Source organism: Amaranthus tricolor, chromosome 7, assembly GCF_026212465.1.
Source record: "Amaranthus tricolor cultivar Red isolate AtriRed21 chromosome 7, ASM2621246v1, whole genome shotgun sequence".
NCBI classification, from domain to species: Eukaryota; Viridiplantae; Streptophyta; class Magnoliopsida; order Caryophyllales; family Amaranthaceae; genus Amaranthus; species Amaranthus tricolor.
The window spans coordinates 26,388,428-26,404,295 of record NC_080053.1 but is presented as its reverse complement, the minus strand read 5'-3'; the positions used below and the strand labels follow the sequence as shown (position 1 = coordinate 26,404,295).

Sequence of the window (15,868 nt, the reverse complement as noted above, 5' to 3'; positions counted from 1 at the left end):
GTATGACATGAGTAGAGAATTACTAGTGTAATACCCTAGATTTAGCTTGAAAAAGGATTGATAGACTACTCATATCAACAAGGTGCATCTTCTTTTCTAGGGAGCCCATTTGCTAAGAACTCCACAGTTAAGCGTGCTTGGTGGAGAGCAATCTTAGGATGAGTGACCTCTTGGGAAGTTTTCCCGGGTGCGCACGAGTGAGGCCAAAGTGCGCTGGAAAGACTTGTGTTGGTTTGTGGGGGTAGTCTACAGTCTCCAAGAGTAATCACCAGCGGTCCGAGAGGCCGGGGTGTTACAACTAGCCTTTCTTGTTGAGGATGATGAGGCTATAGATGCTATGTGGGAGCATTCAAAGTCCACCCAAATTCCCTCTTTGGAGTTATACATAGAAGAAGTACCCTTAGGGAATGTAGTTGCTTCCAATCCTACTCCTACCCCTATGCCTATATCAACTCAAGAAATTGTAAATCCTTTCGTACCTTCCGCATCTTGTACTCTTTCTCAACCCCCTCCGAATCAAGTTCCAATTGATTCAATGGTTAACTTAGGAGAAAGTGATGAGATGAGACCTTGGGATGATGGAAATGAGAGTAATGAGCTCATTGACAATCCTTCTGAGGATTATGTGGATGTCGATGAGGATGCGCTAGCAAATGACATGACTCTAAACAACATTCCTACAATCATTCCTCCTATACCTTATGCCCTATGTCCAACTCTAGACGAGTATGAGGAGGACAACTCCTAGAGGACTTGGGCTTGTGATACCACTTACACCGAAGAAGGGGAGTTGGAGAAGGGTATGATGTTTGATAATAAGGAAGTGTTGTTGGAAGCTATTAGAGTGTATCATATTTGTAGAAATGTGGAGTATAGGACGGGGCTGTTCGTGGAGACTTAGGGCTACGCTCGATTCATATTTATCTTCATGGCTTATTGTTACGTATAAGGGTAAGCATGAGTCTTGTGTTTTGGGTAGTGACACTATTTTGGCTGGACACATTCACTTGACATCTTCTGTCATTAACAATGTCATTAGAAATTGTGTTTCTAAAGACCCATCCATTAAGGTATCTGTCATACGGCAGATGGTTAAAGATCGTTTTGGTGTAGAAGTGAATTATAAGTGAGCGTGGTGTGCTAAGCAACAAGCCTTGTTGTCCATATATGGAGCTTAGAAAGGTTCTTACTCACTCCTTCCACGCTTTTTAGAAGCTTTGCAACATTCCAACCCGGGCTTAGTACTTGAGTGATTTTTTAAGGAAGACAATGACACGGGTGTATATGTGCGACCTAATATTAGGACCTTCCAACGTGTCTTTTGGACCTTTAAACCTTGCATTGAAGGCTTCAATCATTGTAAAACTGAAAAAGTTGTTTGGTAGAACTGCTGAGCAAAGACAACAAGTTAAGGTACTGAATGGCTTAAAGGTAATCGAGACTGCAAAACGAGAGGCAATTTTCTTGATTGATGATGTGGGTGAGATGTCTAAGTGGTCGTTGTGTCATGATGGAAGTCATAGGTATGACGTTACTAACACAAACTTAGCTGAAGTTTTCAACTATGTGATGAAAGGTGTACGTTTCTTACCTTTGACAACACTTGTTGAATTCACCTTCTATCAAGTAAACGATTATTTTGTTTAAAGACGTGAACGTGCTAGTGCATGGTTACTTGGAGGACACATGTACACATCGCATGCCACCAAGATTATCAATAGAAACACCGAGAAGGCAAATTTTCATGACATAATCGCCTTTGACTATAGAAGAGGTGTATTCGAAATTAAGATTGGGAGGGGAAATAGAGGATCGTCCAAGGGGGGTAAGATTCAACATGTGGACTTGAATCAAATGAAGTACACATGTAACAAACTTGAGATATACCACCTACCTTGTTCACATGAACTTTTTGTTTGCATCAAACGACACCTTTCATATGAGTGGTTTATGGATTCGTGCTATACTTCTCAAAGTTATGCAAGTACATATGAACATTACTTTATGCCAATGATCGATAAGAGGTCATGGCCTCAATACACAGGCTTTGAACTTAGACATGATCCCGATCAAATTCGTGGTAAAGGAAGGCTTAAGTCTAAGAGAATTGCTAACGAAATGGATGAGGGAAAAAAGAAACGCAACAGTTGTCGTCGTTGTGGGAGTGAAGGTCACAACACTAGAACCTGTAACTCCAGGTAATATACTATATATATTATACTAGTATGATACTCTATAACATATAGATGCCAAATATAATGTTAAACTTACAACACAAATGTATAATTACATAATAGATATTAACTAAAGTTACTGCGAACACAGTAGTAAAGGAGATGGATCCAGCAGCTCCAGGACCCCATGACCCTAGTGTGTTAACTATGCAGCAGGAGCACAGGACCACTACTCTTTGGGATGCCTAGGTTAGGTATCCGATAGTAATGATTTACATTTTACTAATGATAACATACAAGTAACTTATTTATATGTCTATATTCATAGGTGTCTGATACAAACATGTTAGGCACTAGGCATCTAGATTCCGTTCCGTGGGTGATTGATGAGAGGATCATCCCATACCTTGAGCTCACGAGGTTATATGACTTTCACCTCGTTGCATACGGTAGAGTTGACCGTGCTATTATCATAGCACTAGTGGAGAGATGGCGTCAGGAGACACACACCTTTCATTTTCCTCTAGGTGAGGCTACCATCACACTGCTTGATGTAGACTTACTAACACGGCTTCCCATCGAGGGACGTGCCGTGTCTACCGTCGGACGCTAGCTATCAAGCTAATATGACATGGTTCACCGCATATTGGGAAAGCTCCCTCCAGCGGAAGTCATTAGGGGGAGCGGTTTGCAGTGCACATGGTTGGTTCAGACCTTCTCGCATCTCCTCGAAGGTGCTGATGAGGGCACCATTTCGAGGTACACCAACGTGTACCTCCTATATTTAATAGGAGCTTTCTTGTTTGCCGATAAAACAAGCAACCAAATACAGCTCATATACTTGACTTTACTTGACGACCCCTGGGAGTGCATCGCCGAGTATAGCTGGGGCTCCTCAGCCCTAGGATACTTGTACAGGAGGCTATGTGGTGTTGCCCATAAGAATATCAAGGAGATTGCAGGACCACAAGTCATATTAAAGGTAATAACAATAACATTTAATTCTAATCCACATTTCGTGAATTACATACTAATTACATTTGCAATCGTTAGCTGTGGGCGTGGGAGCATATTCTTATCGGCCAACTTTACAGAAGTGTTGGTTGTGGTGATGCTGCTCCTCCGCAACAACCCCCACCAGATGCTGCATATGGGTCACGGTGGAATTTTGCACGCCGAACGCGCAAACACACCGGAATCGGTCTAGGATTCTATCGAGATCAGTTAGACCTACTGCGACCCAACCAGGTACATATTTCAGTACTCATTAACATTACTGCAATTTAATTAACACATCATTTACATTTTCATAACATATGTTATAGCTTTTGTGGGACCCGTACCCTGCCGAAGCCTACGTAGCTGTTCCCGAGCACTCGGGGATTCAGTCAGGTGCGTGGAGGGCTTTTGTGCCACTCATATGCTTCGACATTGTCGAAGTACATCTATCGGAGCGCGTACTGCGCCAATATGAGTTGGTACAGGGCATTCCACTGCTTTGCGACACTGAACCCGAGTTGCACCTGATTTCGCGCGAGAATCAGGGTATAGCGAACTGGACAGAGATCAACTGGCGCCACATTGCTCGTTGGGATTGTAGACTTGAGCTGCTGGCCCAAGGTGCGCCGATCGATGTTCATGGCGCACCTACTACACCGGACTACATGTCGTGGTTCCTCTCCATCACTCGCCGATAGATAACACCACGTGGTATCATCGCAGCATCACATTATGCTCCTGCTGCGCTACGATGACCTAATTTGTAAGTCTTCATTTGCATTTAAATGATTAAGTTGCCGATTACATAATATAATATTACATTAACTAAATATTAATTGCAGGCACAAGGTGTGGTAGTCATGATGCAGTATAGCCACGAGGAGCCGGTGAGGGAGATTGTGTAAGGCATGCTCGTCGGCACGCAGTTCCAGCACTTCATACCGGAAGTCGTAGCGAAGTCATCACTGGCTACCGTCGATGCACACGTCTCATATCTTGCTTATGACTATCATCTGGAGGAGATGGACCTTTCATACCTCGTTGACGTTGCAGGGACCTCATAGGCTGGGCCATCTCAGCCATCACAGTACCAGGCCCTTCCTCTGCCAGAGTGACACACTAAAGACTCTTACTACCGTAAGAGGCGTAGGAGACCAACTCAGTTGGATAGGGTAGATGAAGGTCATGAGTGTTAGCGTTTCGTTTTTGTGTATTTGGATTGAATATATATATATATATATATATATATATATATATATATATATATATATATATATATATATATATATATATATATATATATATATATATATATATATATAGTTTTATATTTCAAAAATTTGTACATATTTAGTTGTATATATATGTTTATTTACTTTATCATAGCCTCCAAACTTTGACTTACGAATGTTCGGACTTTTGGCGATGAATCATCCCACCTGAAACATACATTGACTTGTAATAACTAATTCTAATGTCTCTAATGCAAATAAATCAAATAACAACAACTCAATAATTAGGAAAAAAAAAACTAGTTGTTCCCAGTTAGAGTCTCTAACTGCGAGCAGGTAAAAGAAAAGTCAACACCTGTTCGCAGTTAGTAACTGCGAACATCTAGTTTGTTTTTTTTGTCCTGTTCGCAGTTAGTAACTACGAACAGTTCCAAACCACAGGTTTGGGAATTGTACGCTTACTTTTGGAAATAAGTTTAAACTTATCTTATTTCGTTCACTTTGTTGTTAATTTGTCTTATTCATTTCAATTTTTATTTTTAGAAGGGTTTCGTAAGGGCCGGATTGAAAACAGGTCGGACCGGAAACGGACTATAGGTGTGGTGGTGGATCATGGATTCATATAGGGCTAGGTAGTACAACTATTAAATTTTGACACGATTGGAAACTAATTCAATATTTTAAGATTTAGTAATTTTTTAAATTTTTCGTAATATTTTTGAGTTACAATTATTATTTTTTTTATTAATTTTATTATTTGAGTTAATATTACATATTTATGAGTTGAAAAGTTTGTTTTCACTTAATGTAATTAGAAAAACTTTCTTTTGAGTTTAACAAAAATATTACATTGTATTTTTCTAGTTGTTTTATAATGCTAAGAATAAAATAATAATATATATGACTTGTTGGGTCAAAGATAATCGATCCAAACTTAACTTGATTGACCGTGAAATTGTTTGACAATTGGGTAAAGCTTGAGTTTTAAAAAGTTAATCTTGGAACTAAATTGCTAAGGTATGGTTGCTTTATCAAGCAATTGTTTTTACTATCTAATTTTTAGTAGACGATCTCATGAATAAACAAATTTTTTTAACAAAATTTCAAAGAGGAAAAAATCCAAAAAAAAGGGTAATATATAGCAACTTTTATTATGCAATTAATAATACTTTTAAATAAAACTATTAGATTAAATTAAATGAAACAACTAAATTAAATTGGAGGGAGTAATAAACAAAATATTTCTCACTGTAGAATAATTTTGTTTAAAATATATTTTATCTCAATGTAATAATTAATCAAAGACATATAACTATTATGTAATTTAATAATGCTTTCAAATATAACTATTAGATCAAATAAAGAAAATATAACAATTTCAAAACAAAAGTAAAATTAATAAATACTCCATCATGTAAGCAAGCTTACAACCAATAAGTCAACCATATGTTAAGACTTCTTACAGTATTGAATATTGATTCAAAAATATTACTTCCTTTGTTCTCTAATGTTCTTTCTATTTGAATTATTCGATGTTAAGGAAAGAGAAATTTAATTAATGTTTTTGACACATATTTTAAAAATAAAATATATACATGTAAGATCTCATTAGATTCGTCTTAATATATACTTTTTATTATGTATTTTTTATAATTTTTTCTTATATGTATTTAGAGATATTAAACATTAAAATTTACATTAAAAATTATTCAAAAAGTAAATGGGAAGCACAAAAGAAAATGCAGGGAGTAGTATTTATGATGATTTATAATTTAAATATTATACTGCTAATTTTTTTTGCGTCATATTAATGACTTAATAATTGTACCAACATAATGAATTATTTTTCTAGACATGATTTAGTTTGAATTACATCAATGACATATAATAAAATAAAATCGTTTTGGTATCTTTATTTCGATCAATTTATTTGTAAAAATTTCAATTTAACTTGTTTTTTTTTAATTTTCTAAAGGAATTACTGTCTAACATCAAGCCATGTCAATACAATTAACCCAATCTAATAATTAGACGTGGTAAAATTATTATGAGTATACTGAAATTTTACTGCATATCATGGAAAATTCTTCCTTTGTCAAATTTGGAAAACTAATTTAAGGTACTACATGAGCCCATGTATCATATACTGATACACGCTTCGAAAAAGAGTCTTGAATACAAGAAAAGCACCGATACCAAACAAAATTAGACGAACGCCCAAAATTGCGTTCATTTTATTTCTATCTTTCCCCACATAAACGAGTACAAATTTGTCTAATACAAAACAAAAAGGGTAGAACTTGAATATATATATTAAGAGATTCAAACAAATAGTTGAGTGTGGAGGGAAATCAAAGGTGACCTTACAACAAATGGTACATTTCTTTCCTTTGCCTATAATATAATGTACAAATAATACTAAAGGAAATACTGCAAAACTGAATCACTATAATACAGTGTCCAATTGAGGAAACCAAAAAAAAAAAAAAAAAAAAAATTGGCCTATAGCCTACGTAATTGGAAGACAAAAAATGCTCATTTGCCTGTCACTTTTCTAAGATTTAGCAGATTGGGTTAATTTGTGGAGTCCCAAAATTTCACTAATGAGTCTAAACAGGACTTGTACCAATTCCCTCACTCTAGGTTCCCTGCCAATGAATGTAAGACAATATTATACATTAGCATTTATTTAGCATATATTGTAAATTTGCATCATAAGACTCAAATATGAGAAAGCTTTTTGAGTTTTATGGTGCAAACTCAAAAGGATAGAAAATATTTAATATTTATTATCATGTACTTTACTAATGCATGATTAGGGATGTTTTGGTTATTGGTATTAAATGGTGGTAATGAAAAATTGAGAATAAGTTTTAGTTTTTATTTTCATAAAATGTGTTGTGTGATTTCCAATGGTAATAAAGCACTCACCCGTGAACATGTGTTTTTCATCATGATTTTACAGTACCACCTACTACAACCTTTTCAAGTGGTAATGGATGGAAATGAATGAATAGAGTAGGACATGGCATGATCATAAGCCTCGTCACGTAATTTTCTAGCTAAATGACATTAAGTTTTCATTATTATTCCCACCATTTAATACTGACAATTAAACGGACTGAATATGTCTAGAAAAAGGCTGGGGAAAAAACTAGAGCATCGCAGCACATAATTTCATGAGAATTGACAGAATCACAACAGTATGATGCAAGCAAAACTAGTTAGTTTCTGCATCAAGTGTAAAAAAGAGACTCACAACTGCGATGATCTACTCTCCAACCTTAGTATTCTAAAAAATGAACATGTGAATGATGAATTTTGATTGAAATTTCACTGGAAAAGGTTAGGGATATCAATGATCTCACCTTGAAATCACAAGTTCACATAGAGACGGATGAAGAACAAAAAGATGAGCTCGAATGCCATTATTTCCTTCTGTTGTACTAACATCTTTTAGATATGGATTCAAAGGAAGAACGGCAGCAGAATTTGGATGAATTTTCAAGCGTGCAAGCTCTCGAAGGACAAATATTACTTCTTCAAGCCTTGCTGCAGGAAATGACCGTTCACCTGCAGGAAACGTTAAGTAGCTCATGCGTACCAGTAGAAATAAAAGGGAGCTTAAAAAGCAATCTAGCATCTAGCACGTTGGGAAACCACCTGACATGGATCCCATCGCGCACACAACATTATGGACAATACTTGTAAGTATCCTAAATCTAAAGTACTTCATTATAGTTAAGTTACACACCCAAATCAGCTTCATCTATCAGAAATCTGTTAAATATGTGTTCACATCTCTCCATAAGCACCATGATAGCAATTTTGCTGACCTCAGATCTTGATGTGTTCCAATCATGAATCTCATTTTCAAAACTGCGGGAAGAAATAAAAAATGTAATTCACTGAAAAGAAATTAAATAAAAATTATACATAGAAACTGATTGCTTCTGGTAAATAAATTTCCTTCAGATACATCTTAACACCAAGAAAAATTTGTCTCGAGAAATCATTAACTTCATTCAGGTTTATTCTCTATTGGAGCTCTTACTGAGCCAGTCTACTCGCCTTGACAAGTCCTCTATTTAGTAAGATTCAAAAATGTGTACTTCCTATTACAAGTTGATTACCAATATTACCTTACCTTTGCGTTTTTTCTACTATCCACTTTTAATTATTTAAGAAATGTTTCAAACTTTTACTTTAGCCAGAGGTTATAAGAGATAGTAAAAACAAAATTAATCCGGTAACTTTGATCAAATGGATTTTTGGTTGAAGATCATTAATTTAGTGCCTGTACAAATGAAAATTTATATGAGGTAATTTTGCCCAAAACCTCTTTAAAACTTCCAATTGATACTCTACGGGATTAAATCATTTAAAACCCATAAGAATTTGACTCTTTCTGATTACTTCCTTAAGCATATTTTTCCATTTTTATACACAAAAGACACCAAAAAAATTCCAAACACAAGATTGAAAATCCAAAAACATGGAAATCATATTTTGCAGCGCATTTTGAAGTTCTTGACACGTGAATTAACGTCAAATGGAATCAGAGCTAATGGTGGAGTTTTAGAAGCAAGAGCGTGACTTACTTATTATTCAAGAAATGTATAAAAAAAAAAAAGCTGACTTGGCACCAGGTGTTTCCAAGAGCCGTGGACTCATTGTCTATCATGCCTATGAAAGTCAGTTTGTGTGTAAAATTTGAGAAGTCATAACTCCTTCGTCCAGTATCCAAATCAAGTAATTCCTTTTTTTTTAATTTTTATTTTGGTCCTCATTTTTGTTATCAATTCACCAATTTTATATTTTTTCCTCAGAATTTCCGAATCTTTTAACCATTAAGCAGAATGTGTTTTGATCAAGGCTCTGCAAAATTGTTAAAGTTCAGTCAAAGAAATCTCCTTCAATCCAAAAGCTTTTCAACAGTATTTTTATTTTCAAATTGGTTAATTTTTCATTAATTTTCTAATAGCGTAATGATATTTTTGAACAAATATAAAAATTCATGGAAGAAGAAACAAAACAATGGAAGAGAAAAGAGGAAGAACCAACAAGGATACATAAGAAAATTTTCTTTGGATCCAAATATTTTGATTTTGCATGATGTTTGATGTGTCAAGGTTATGGACAGTCACATATCTATCATGCTTGCATGAATAAATTGTGGGAGAACAATGAACACCTTGTAGAAAGGGGAATAGAGGATGTATGCGTCAAGGAAAAAAGGAGAACCAGCCATGATCCTAAAAGCTCTTAACAGAACCTTTTTAACGACTTAGTCCAAAAGATGAAGGGAAGTTGAGTTGATCTAAGATTGAAGTGTTAACATTCTGGTTATTTAGAGCTTTAATCATAGTGTTTGTGTGATTGATGACTTATTCTTCGCGGTTATGTAGTCAGCGATAAGGTAATTCAAAACTTTTCAACTCTTGAATTTATTGTAGCTTGTTAATTTGATCATTCCAAACCCTAAGGATTCGAGTTTTTGTGATTACTTTCCATCCTTTCAATTTTATGCATAAAAAAAAGAAATCAGATTTTTGCAACAAACTTAGATGTTCTTGAGAAGTGGATTCAGATTGAATGGTATTATGAGATATTGGTGGTTTTTTGGAGGAAAGGACGTGAGTTTTAAAATCCATTTTCTAAGAAAAAACGTGTCAATTAAAAATATCAACCAAGACTTGGGGCCAAGTCATTGCCAGGAGACACCAAGTTGTTGCCTATTATGCCTGAAAATGTATTTCTTAGAGAGGCTATAACACCTTCATGTAATATTAAAAAAAATAAAAAAATTTTGGGTATTTTTTTTGTCAATCATCTACTCAATTTTTTCATAGTATTGTCATTTTTTAATCATTAAACCGGGTGCAATTTCCAAGACTTTCAAAATTGTTGGATCTTTCAACCAAAAAGCTTTTAAAGATTTTCTTTTTCTTATATTGATTAATTTAGTATAAATTTTCAAATGGGGCGTGAAGAAAACTTTATAACAATGAGAGAATGAATGGAAGGAGAGATGAATGGAAGGAAAAGAGGAAGAACAAACAAGGATACACGATGAAATTGCTTGACTTGTGATATTTTGATTTTGCAAGATGTTTCCGTGAGGGTTATGGACATACCTATCATACTTATACCAATTAATTGTAGGATTCCAATGAAGACATAGTAGAAGAAAAGGGAAAAGACGGTATGATAGAATCATAGTGCTAAAATATGGCTTCAATATGGTTGCAATCTCAGCCTAATTTAAAGTCACAGTAAGATAAAAAACACTTCAAAATACGTTGCGATTCAGTGGCCTTGTTTATACACTATGGATGGAGATCAGACATTTGCATGAGATTTCTAATTATAGTGCAAAGGTTTTTTCTTTAAAAAAACCAATATTTCCGCATTGTAAAGGTATAAAAAGCTGTGTTTTGGGCTGTATCAAGAGATCTTATTATGCTTTTGACCGATGTTTAGGCGACACGATAACCCCATTACAGGACTATTACTGCAATTGCGACCGTTACCACATTTTCGCACTATGCTTCTAATAGCTAATCAATGAGTTATGGATAGAAGGGGAACCAATCATGTTCCTAGAAACTCTAGCACAACCCTATGATTTACTTTGTAGGGATGATAAAGAGTGTTGAGTAGATAAGAATTAGAAATATTGAAAAATAATTTGGATTACATTAAGCATACTCATTTATTCTGTGTTACTAATGATTTGTTTCTTGAGACTTCTCAACCCTCTTAAGTTAAATATGTGTAATTTAATCATTAAAAACCCTCAAGGATAGGAGTCTTTGTGGTTACTTCCTTATAAAAAAAAAAAAAAAAAAGAACGCTAGCAAACATAAACTCAAAAGCACTAAAATAAAGTTTGTTTTTTTTACACCAAAATATAAAGTTCTTCAGAGGTGGATTCACATCAAATTGTCATTTTTCTTTAATTCCTCTTTCCCTCAAAATCAATGTCATTCCATCCATTCACCCTCCAAAACACGTTTATTTCCATCATAGAAAAGCGACAAACCTACCCATATAAAGATACCCCAAATTTGACTTCCAAATTAACTTGTTAGCCGACCCAAAACGTATTTGAGGCATAGAGAAAGGTTATTAGGGGTAGTCAACGCTGGTCGAAGGGAATGTCCTCCAGAAATCGTCAGTTTGGTGGTTTAACAAACACCATGGAAAATAAGGTTTATGTGGTGGTTTTGGGCAAAGATGCTATTGTTGTTGTGGTGGTGGTGGTGGTTTTGGGCAAAGATGCTATTTTATGTAGTGGTTTTTGACAATTTTGCCTCAATAAAAGATAAGCTGAATGTTCTTGACGAGTATCCATTTTATGTTAATAGTTGCAAAGGCACAACATTTTGTGTTACGTTAAGACACATTTGGTAACTTTGCATCACCAAGCAAAAAGCCACAAATATTCCAGAGCTTGTAATTTACACAGATATAAGTGAAAAGTTCAATTGACATTTGAATCACAAGATTCAAAAACCAAACATATCTGGTCTCTCTGATAGGAGCTTCCAAATTTAATTTTTTTTTTGAACCTGTAGGTTGAGGGAATAGGATCGCTAAGTGAGAATCGATTCTATGACCATTGCCTAAGAAAGTGGTATTTCCTAATTTCAAATTTTAGTTATTTGTTTGCTCATAAATGTATAGGGGAATTAGTTATGTTAGATTAAAATATCTTGAGTTTCAGACTTTGCCTATTAATAGAAATCAATCCAATGATCTAATGGAGCAATACAACCTCGATGCCTTATATGATGTAACAAAAAATGATTAATACCTTGTCAGGAGAAATAACTTTTGCAAACAAGCCAGGGAAAATCTGAAGCAATGGGGAGGCAGAAGTTCCACAGTCTCCACAGGCAAAGAGCATGTGCGTGAAGCACAACGGTCCATGGTGGAAACTAATCTCTGTAGAATCTGGAAATTATAAGTATAAGCATCTATTAGTACAGAATAAATGAGAATTTAAGATCTTTACGGTGAATCTAAAACGTGTCTTCTTGGAAATTTTTGTTTATCAATCTATACTCATACCATCATCTTTAGCAAAGAGTACAGACTACAGACTAACTTCTAGTAAATTACTAGTGAAAACCTTTGCAACATAAGAAAGAAAATTACATCAGAGGGGGCATCAATTTGTGACTTGAGAATCTTGTCACCAAGAATACTTAAAAAGGCCATATCTAGCGATATATCAGCCTCCAGCGCAGCAGGAGACAGAAAATTGGACTGAAGAGCACGTCCACAGTAACCCACAAGAAATATTTCAAAAACATCAGCTACTTCTTTCCAGATGCGGTTTCTTGAAGATCTGTTAATATATATTTCACTTTCACCTCCCTGGCATAATCGACCAACATCACTCACAAGAATACGGTTAAAGCCTTCAACAGCTAGTCTCCAAAGTGAACCATCTGGAATGTCCCTTCTTGTTGTCATGCACCTATAAATTGTCAAGTTGTATTTGTAATAAAAGTAAAACATAATTCCACAAAGGATTCCACTACTTGCATAAATCCAGTTGTAGTATAAAATAGACAGCTTGCGACTAGAGAACCAATTGCAAAGGAAAAGGAAAAGGCATGATAGATATACAGAAGGCCATAATTGCAAATTATCATCCAATTGACATCTCCACCAGAAAAACAAGAGCAATCAGAGCTGACATAACGGAATTGGTAGCTCACATATGGAAAGTAACAACTAGGAAGATCTCATGATGATTTACAGTAATAAATACAAGCTCTCAAACGTTATATTAGGAATTCGACAAAAAGCCTATATATATCCTAAAAATAATTATTTATAATTTTATTTTCTGATAGGCCACTACTTAAATCAAGTGACGGGGCAAAATATTAATTATAACTACACCAGAAAAGTTGCTATTCAGTCATTTTTTAATAATGGGTATACCCTAGTTTGTAAAGGTGTGAGGTTCCAGGGTTGTGCCTTGCTTCAGGGCGCCTTTTGGGTAAAAATATACAGCCAAATTTTTTTTTATTGTATGATATCTGCACCATTAGGCCTCACACATATACTTATTTTTACATCAAGCCCCCCAACTTGGCCTGCTCACTGATGATGCCTGAAAGCCCTATATGTAATAGGATCAGAACTTTTTTCCACATTGGTGACATTCTAATTCATATAACATTGTCAATCTCTTCAAAAGACTCCTTTTGTTCTATTTTGATCGCATACATTAGGTACAACATTTCTGACGTAGGCATCAATATTCTCATAATAGTTTTCACTCAGGACATGTCAAGGACACCCATAGACTTTACACAAGTAAATATCAATTCTTTAGCTTGAAAATATAATGTCAATTTTGAGGTTCACAATCCAGATAGAAAAGTCTTCCTTTCTGATTCCTAAATCAAATTACTTGACTGAAATGTAAAAATAGAGACCAACTGATAAATTGCTATCATCAAAGTACTTCTACCAATCAGACATTGTAATAAAAAAATATCATCATACAATACCTTCCTAAAGCTTGAATCAATTCAGGATATACAATACACTTTTCGGATTCTGGGGCTCGCAAGAAGATATTTATAAGAACGGTGATAAGCTTTTCAGAAAATATACTGCAGTGCATGCCGGAAGTCATAATGATCCTAGATTCAACTGGATCTTCTGTGAAAGTTTGACATGTAGACATCACACCATTAGGGGGTCCTTTCTTAAACAACTTTTTACCTTCTGTAATGGAAAGGATAACAAAATTAAGTCTCTTAAACTACAAATCAGCTGTTGCGACATATTTAAAGCATCAATCAAAATATCACGACAAAACCTTGATTAGATTCTGCTTCCCCAACTTGGTTGCCATCATCTATGTGTTTTGAGGCAGAATAGGATCTTGGAAGATATTGTATAATTGAACGAAGAAATAGGGACCACACAGAAGAGAGATGTTCTGAAGGACACAAAAGAGGCAAGATTTCTAGCATAGTGCGCTGCAAAGGAGGGATGGATCCCTGAAAAAAACATACGAACATATTACATCAGAAGATTGACATGCACTCAAGAACAAAGACGAATTTGAATCAAGTGTTGAACTTTGAATAGAACCTGCAACGAAACAATCAGCTAAAACACACTAGAACGCAGTCGATTCAGTTATACTTAGAGTTTAACTGTTTAAACTATTTAGTTTCCATAAAAAATTTCATGAGTTGTAGCACATAATTTAAATATATTCAGAATGGTTTTAAACTACAAAAAATTACAGAACTTGTAATGCAAAAGTTCTTTTCTGAAAATGATAATGCAATATTGAATTATTCTTTTCATTAATATCCCTAATCTTCCCCAATATTAATGCGGACATTACTTGAGCGATGGAAATCAAAAGGAGTATCTGCGGATAAACACATTTCTAGGTTTCACAATAATTATCAAAGTAGAATTTAGCAAATTTAAATGGAGCAAAATCAATGCAATATGCTCAGGTTTCACTGGAGAAACAAGTTAACTATAAAATAATGGTGGACACTCAAATTATGGAAATGTTCAAGTTTCACAGGAAAAATACATTAACTACAGAATGATAGTGGCCCTAGAAGCAACAGATATAAAATAGATCAAAACAAAATAGGAACTATAGCAAATTTATAGGTTTACTTAAAAAGGAATAAGCCATAGACACTATAACTATGTTAAAGGATAATGGCAACAAAAAATGCAACACTTCATAAAACTCCCTCCACGTCATAATATTAATATTAAAGTGCTAGATATGTAACTTACCCATGATTATAAGGGGTATAAAAGAAATAACATATCTTATAGTAAAATGTAAGAACTATAAGAAAATAGTATCCACCCAAAAGGAACAAAAGATTAGGGCAAAGGATACTGATTTCAGAAAGAGAATTGAATTGGTGAGTGACAGAGAAAAGAGCAGCAAAACAAGGACATCAAGAAAGCAAGAAGACTGAAATGTAACTTACTGCATCTGTTGTAGCATTTTCAATTGTCACTGTGTCCTGAATTGCCACATGCACAACTTCTAATAGCTTCTTGTACATATCGATGTCAAACATCTGTTGTGCTTGAGAAAACAACTCTCCTAAAAGAAGTTGAAAAGGTGCAAACTTAGAAAGTAGGGGTAGTTCTCAAATCTCAGGTATATATAAATGCTGACAATGGAAAGAAAAGAAGAATGAAAAAATCATGCATCAGATGGAAAGAGTATTACAACGCTCACAAATATTTGAAGAAAATAAGGGAATAAGTGTTGGCAAAGTATCCCTAAACATTACCAAGTCCATTTAGTATCTCTTGCTTCACTCTGCTTGTTGCATTGTCATTGCGGCTTGATGACTCTAGAAGAAAATGCTCATACACATCAAGTACGGATCTTAGGTAATCCATGGGAAAGTTCCCCTGTATCAAAAGCATATG

General features: G+C 34.9%; 1 protein-coding gene across 5 annotated transcripts in view; it reads right to left on the bottom strand.

The window, feature by feature from the left end:
• Nucleotides 1–6,674: 6,674 nt before the first annotated feature.
• Nucleotides 6,675–15,868, bottom strand: part of LOC130817800 (uncharacterized) — a 38,788-nt gene continuing 29,594 nt past the window's right edge. For 3 of the 5 annotated variants that reach the window (XM_057683703.1, XM_057683704.1, XM_057683707.1), the window contains 9 exons: nt 15,727–15,850; nt 15,415–15,533; nt 14,256–14,439; nt 13,942–14,161; nt 12,569–12,893; nt 12,225–12,364; nt 8,160–8,284; nt 7,774–7,978; nt 6,675–7,053 (listed from right to left, as the gene is read on the bottom strand). In XM_057683703.1, coding sequence (XP_057539686.1) covers nt 6,960–7,053; nt 7,774–7,978; nt 8,160–8,284; nt 12,225–12,364; nt 12,569–12,893; nt 13,942–14,161; nt 14,256–14,439; nt 15,415–15,533; nt 15,727–15,850 — 1,536 coding nt within the window. In that variant the 3' untranslated portion in view covers nt 6,675–6,959. The remainder of the gene's footprint in view (nt 7,054–7,773; nt 7,979–8,159; nt 8,285–12,224; nt 12,365–12,568; nt 12,894–13,941; nt 14,162–14,255; nt 14,440–15,414; nt 15,534–15,726; nt 15,851–15,868) is intronic. The other 2 variants (XM_057683705.1, XM_057683706.1) reach the window with 1 other exon arrangement.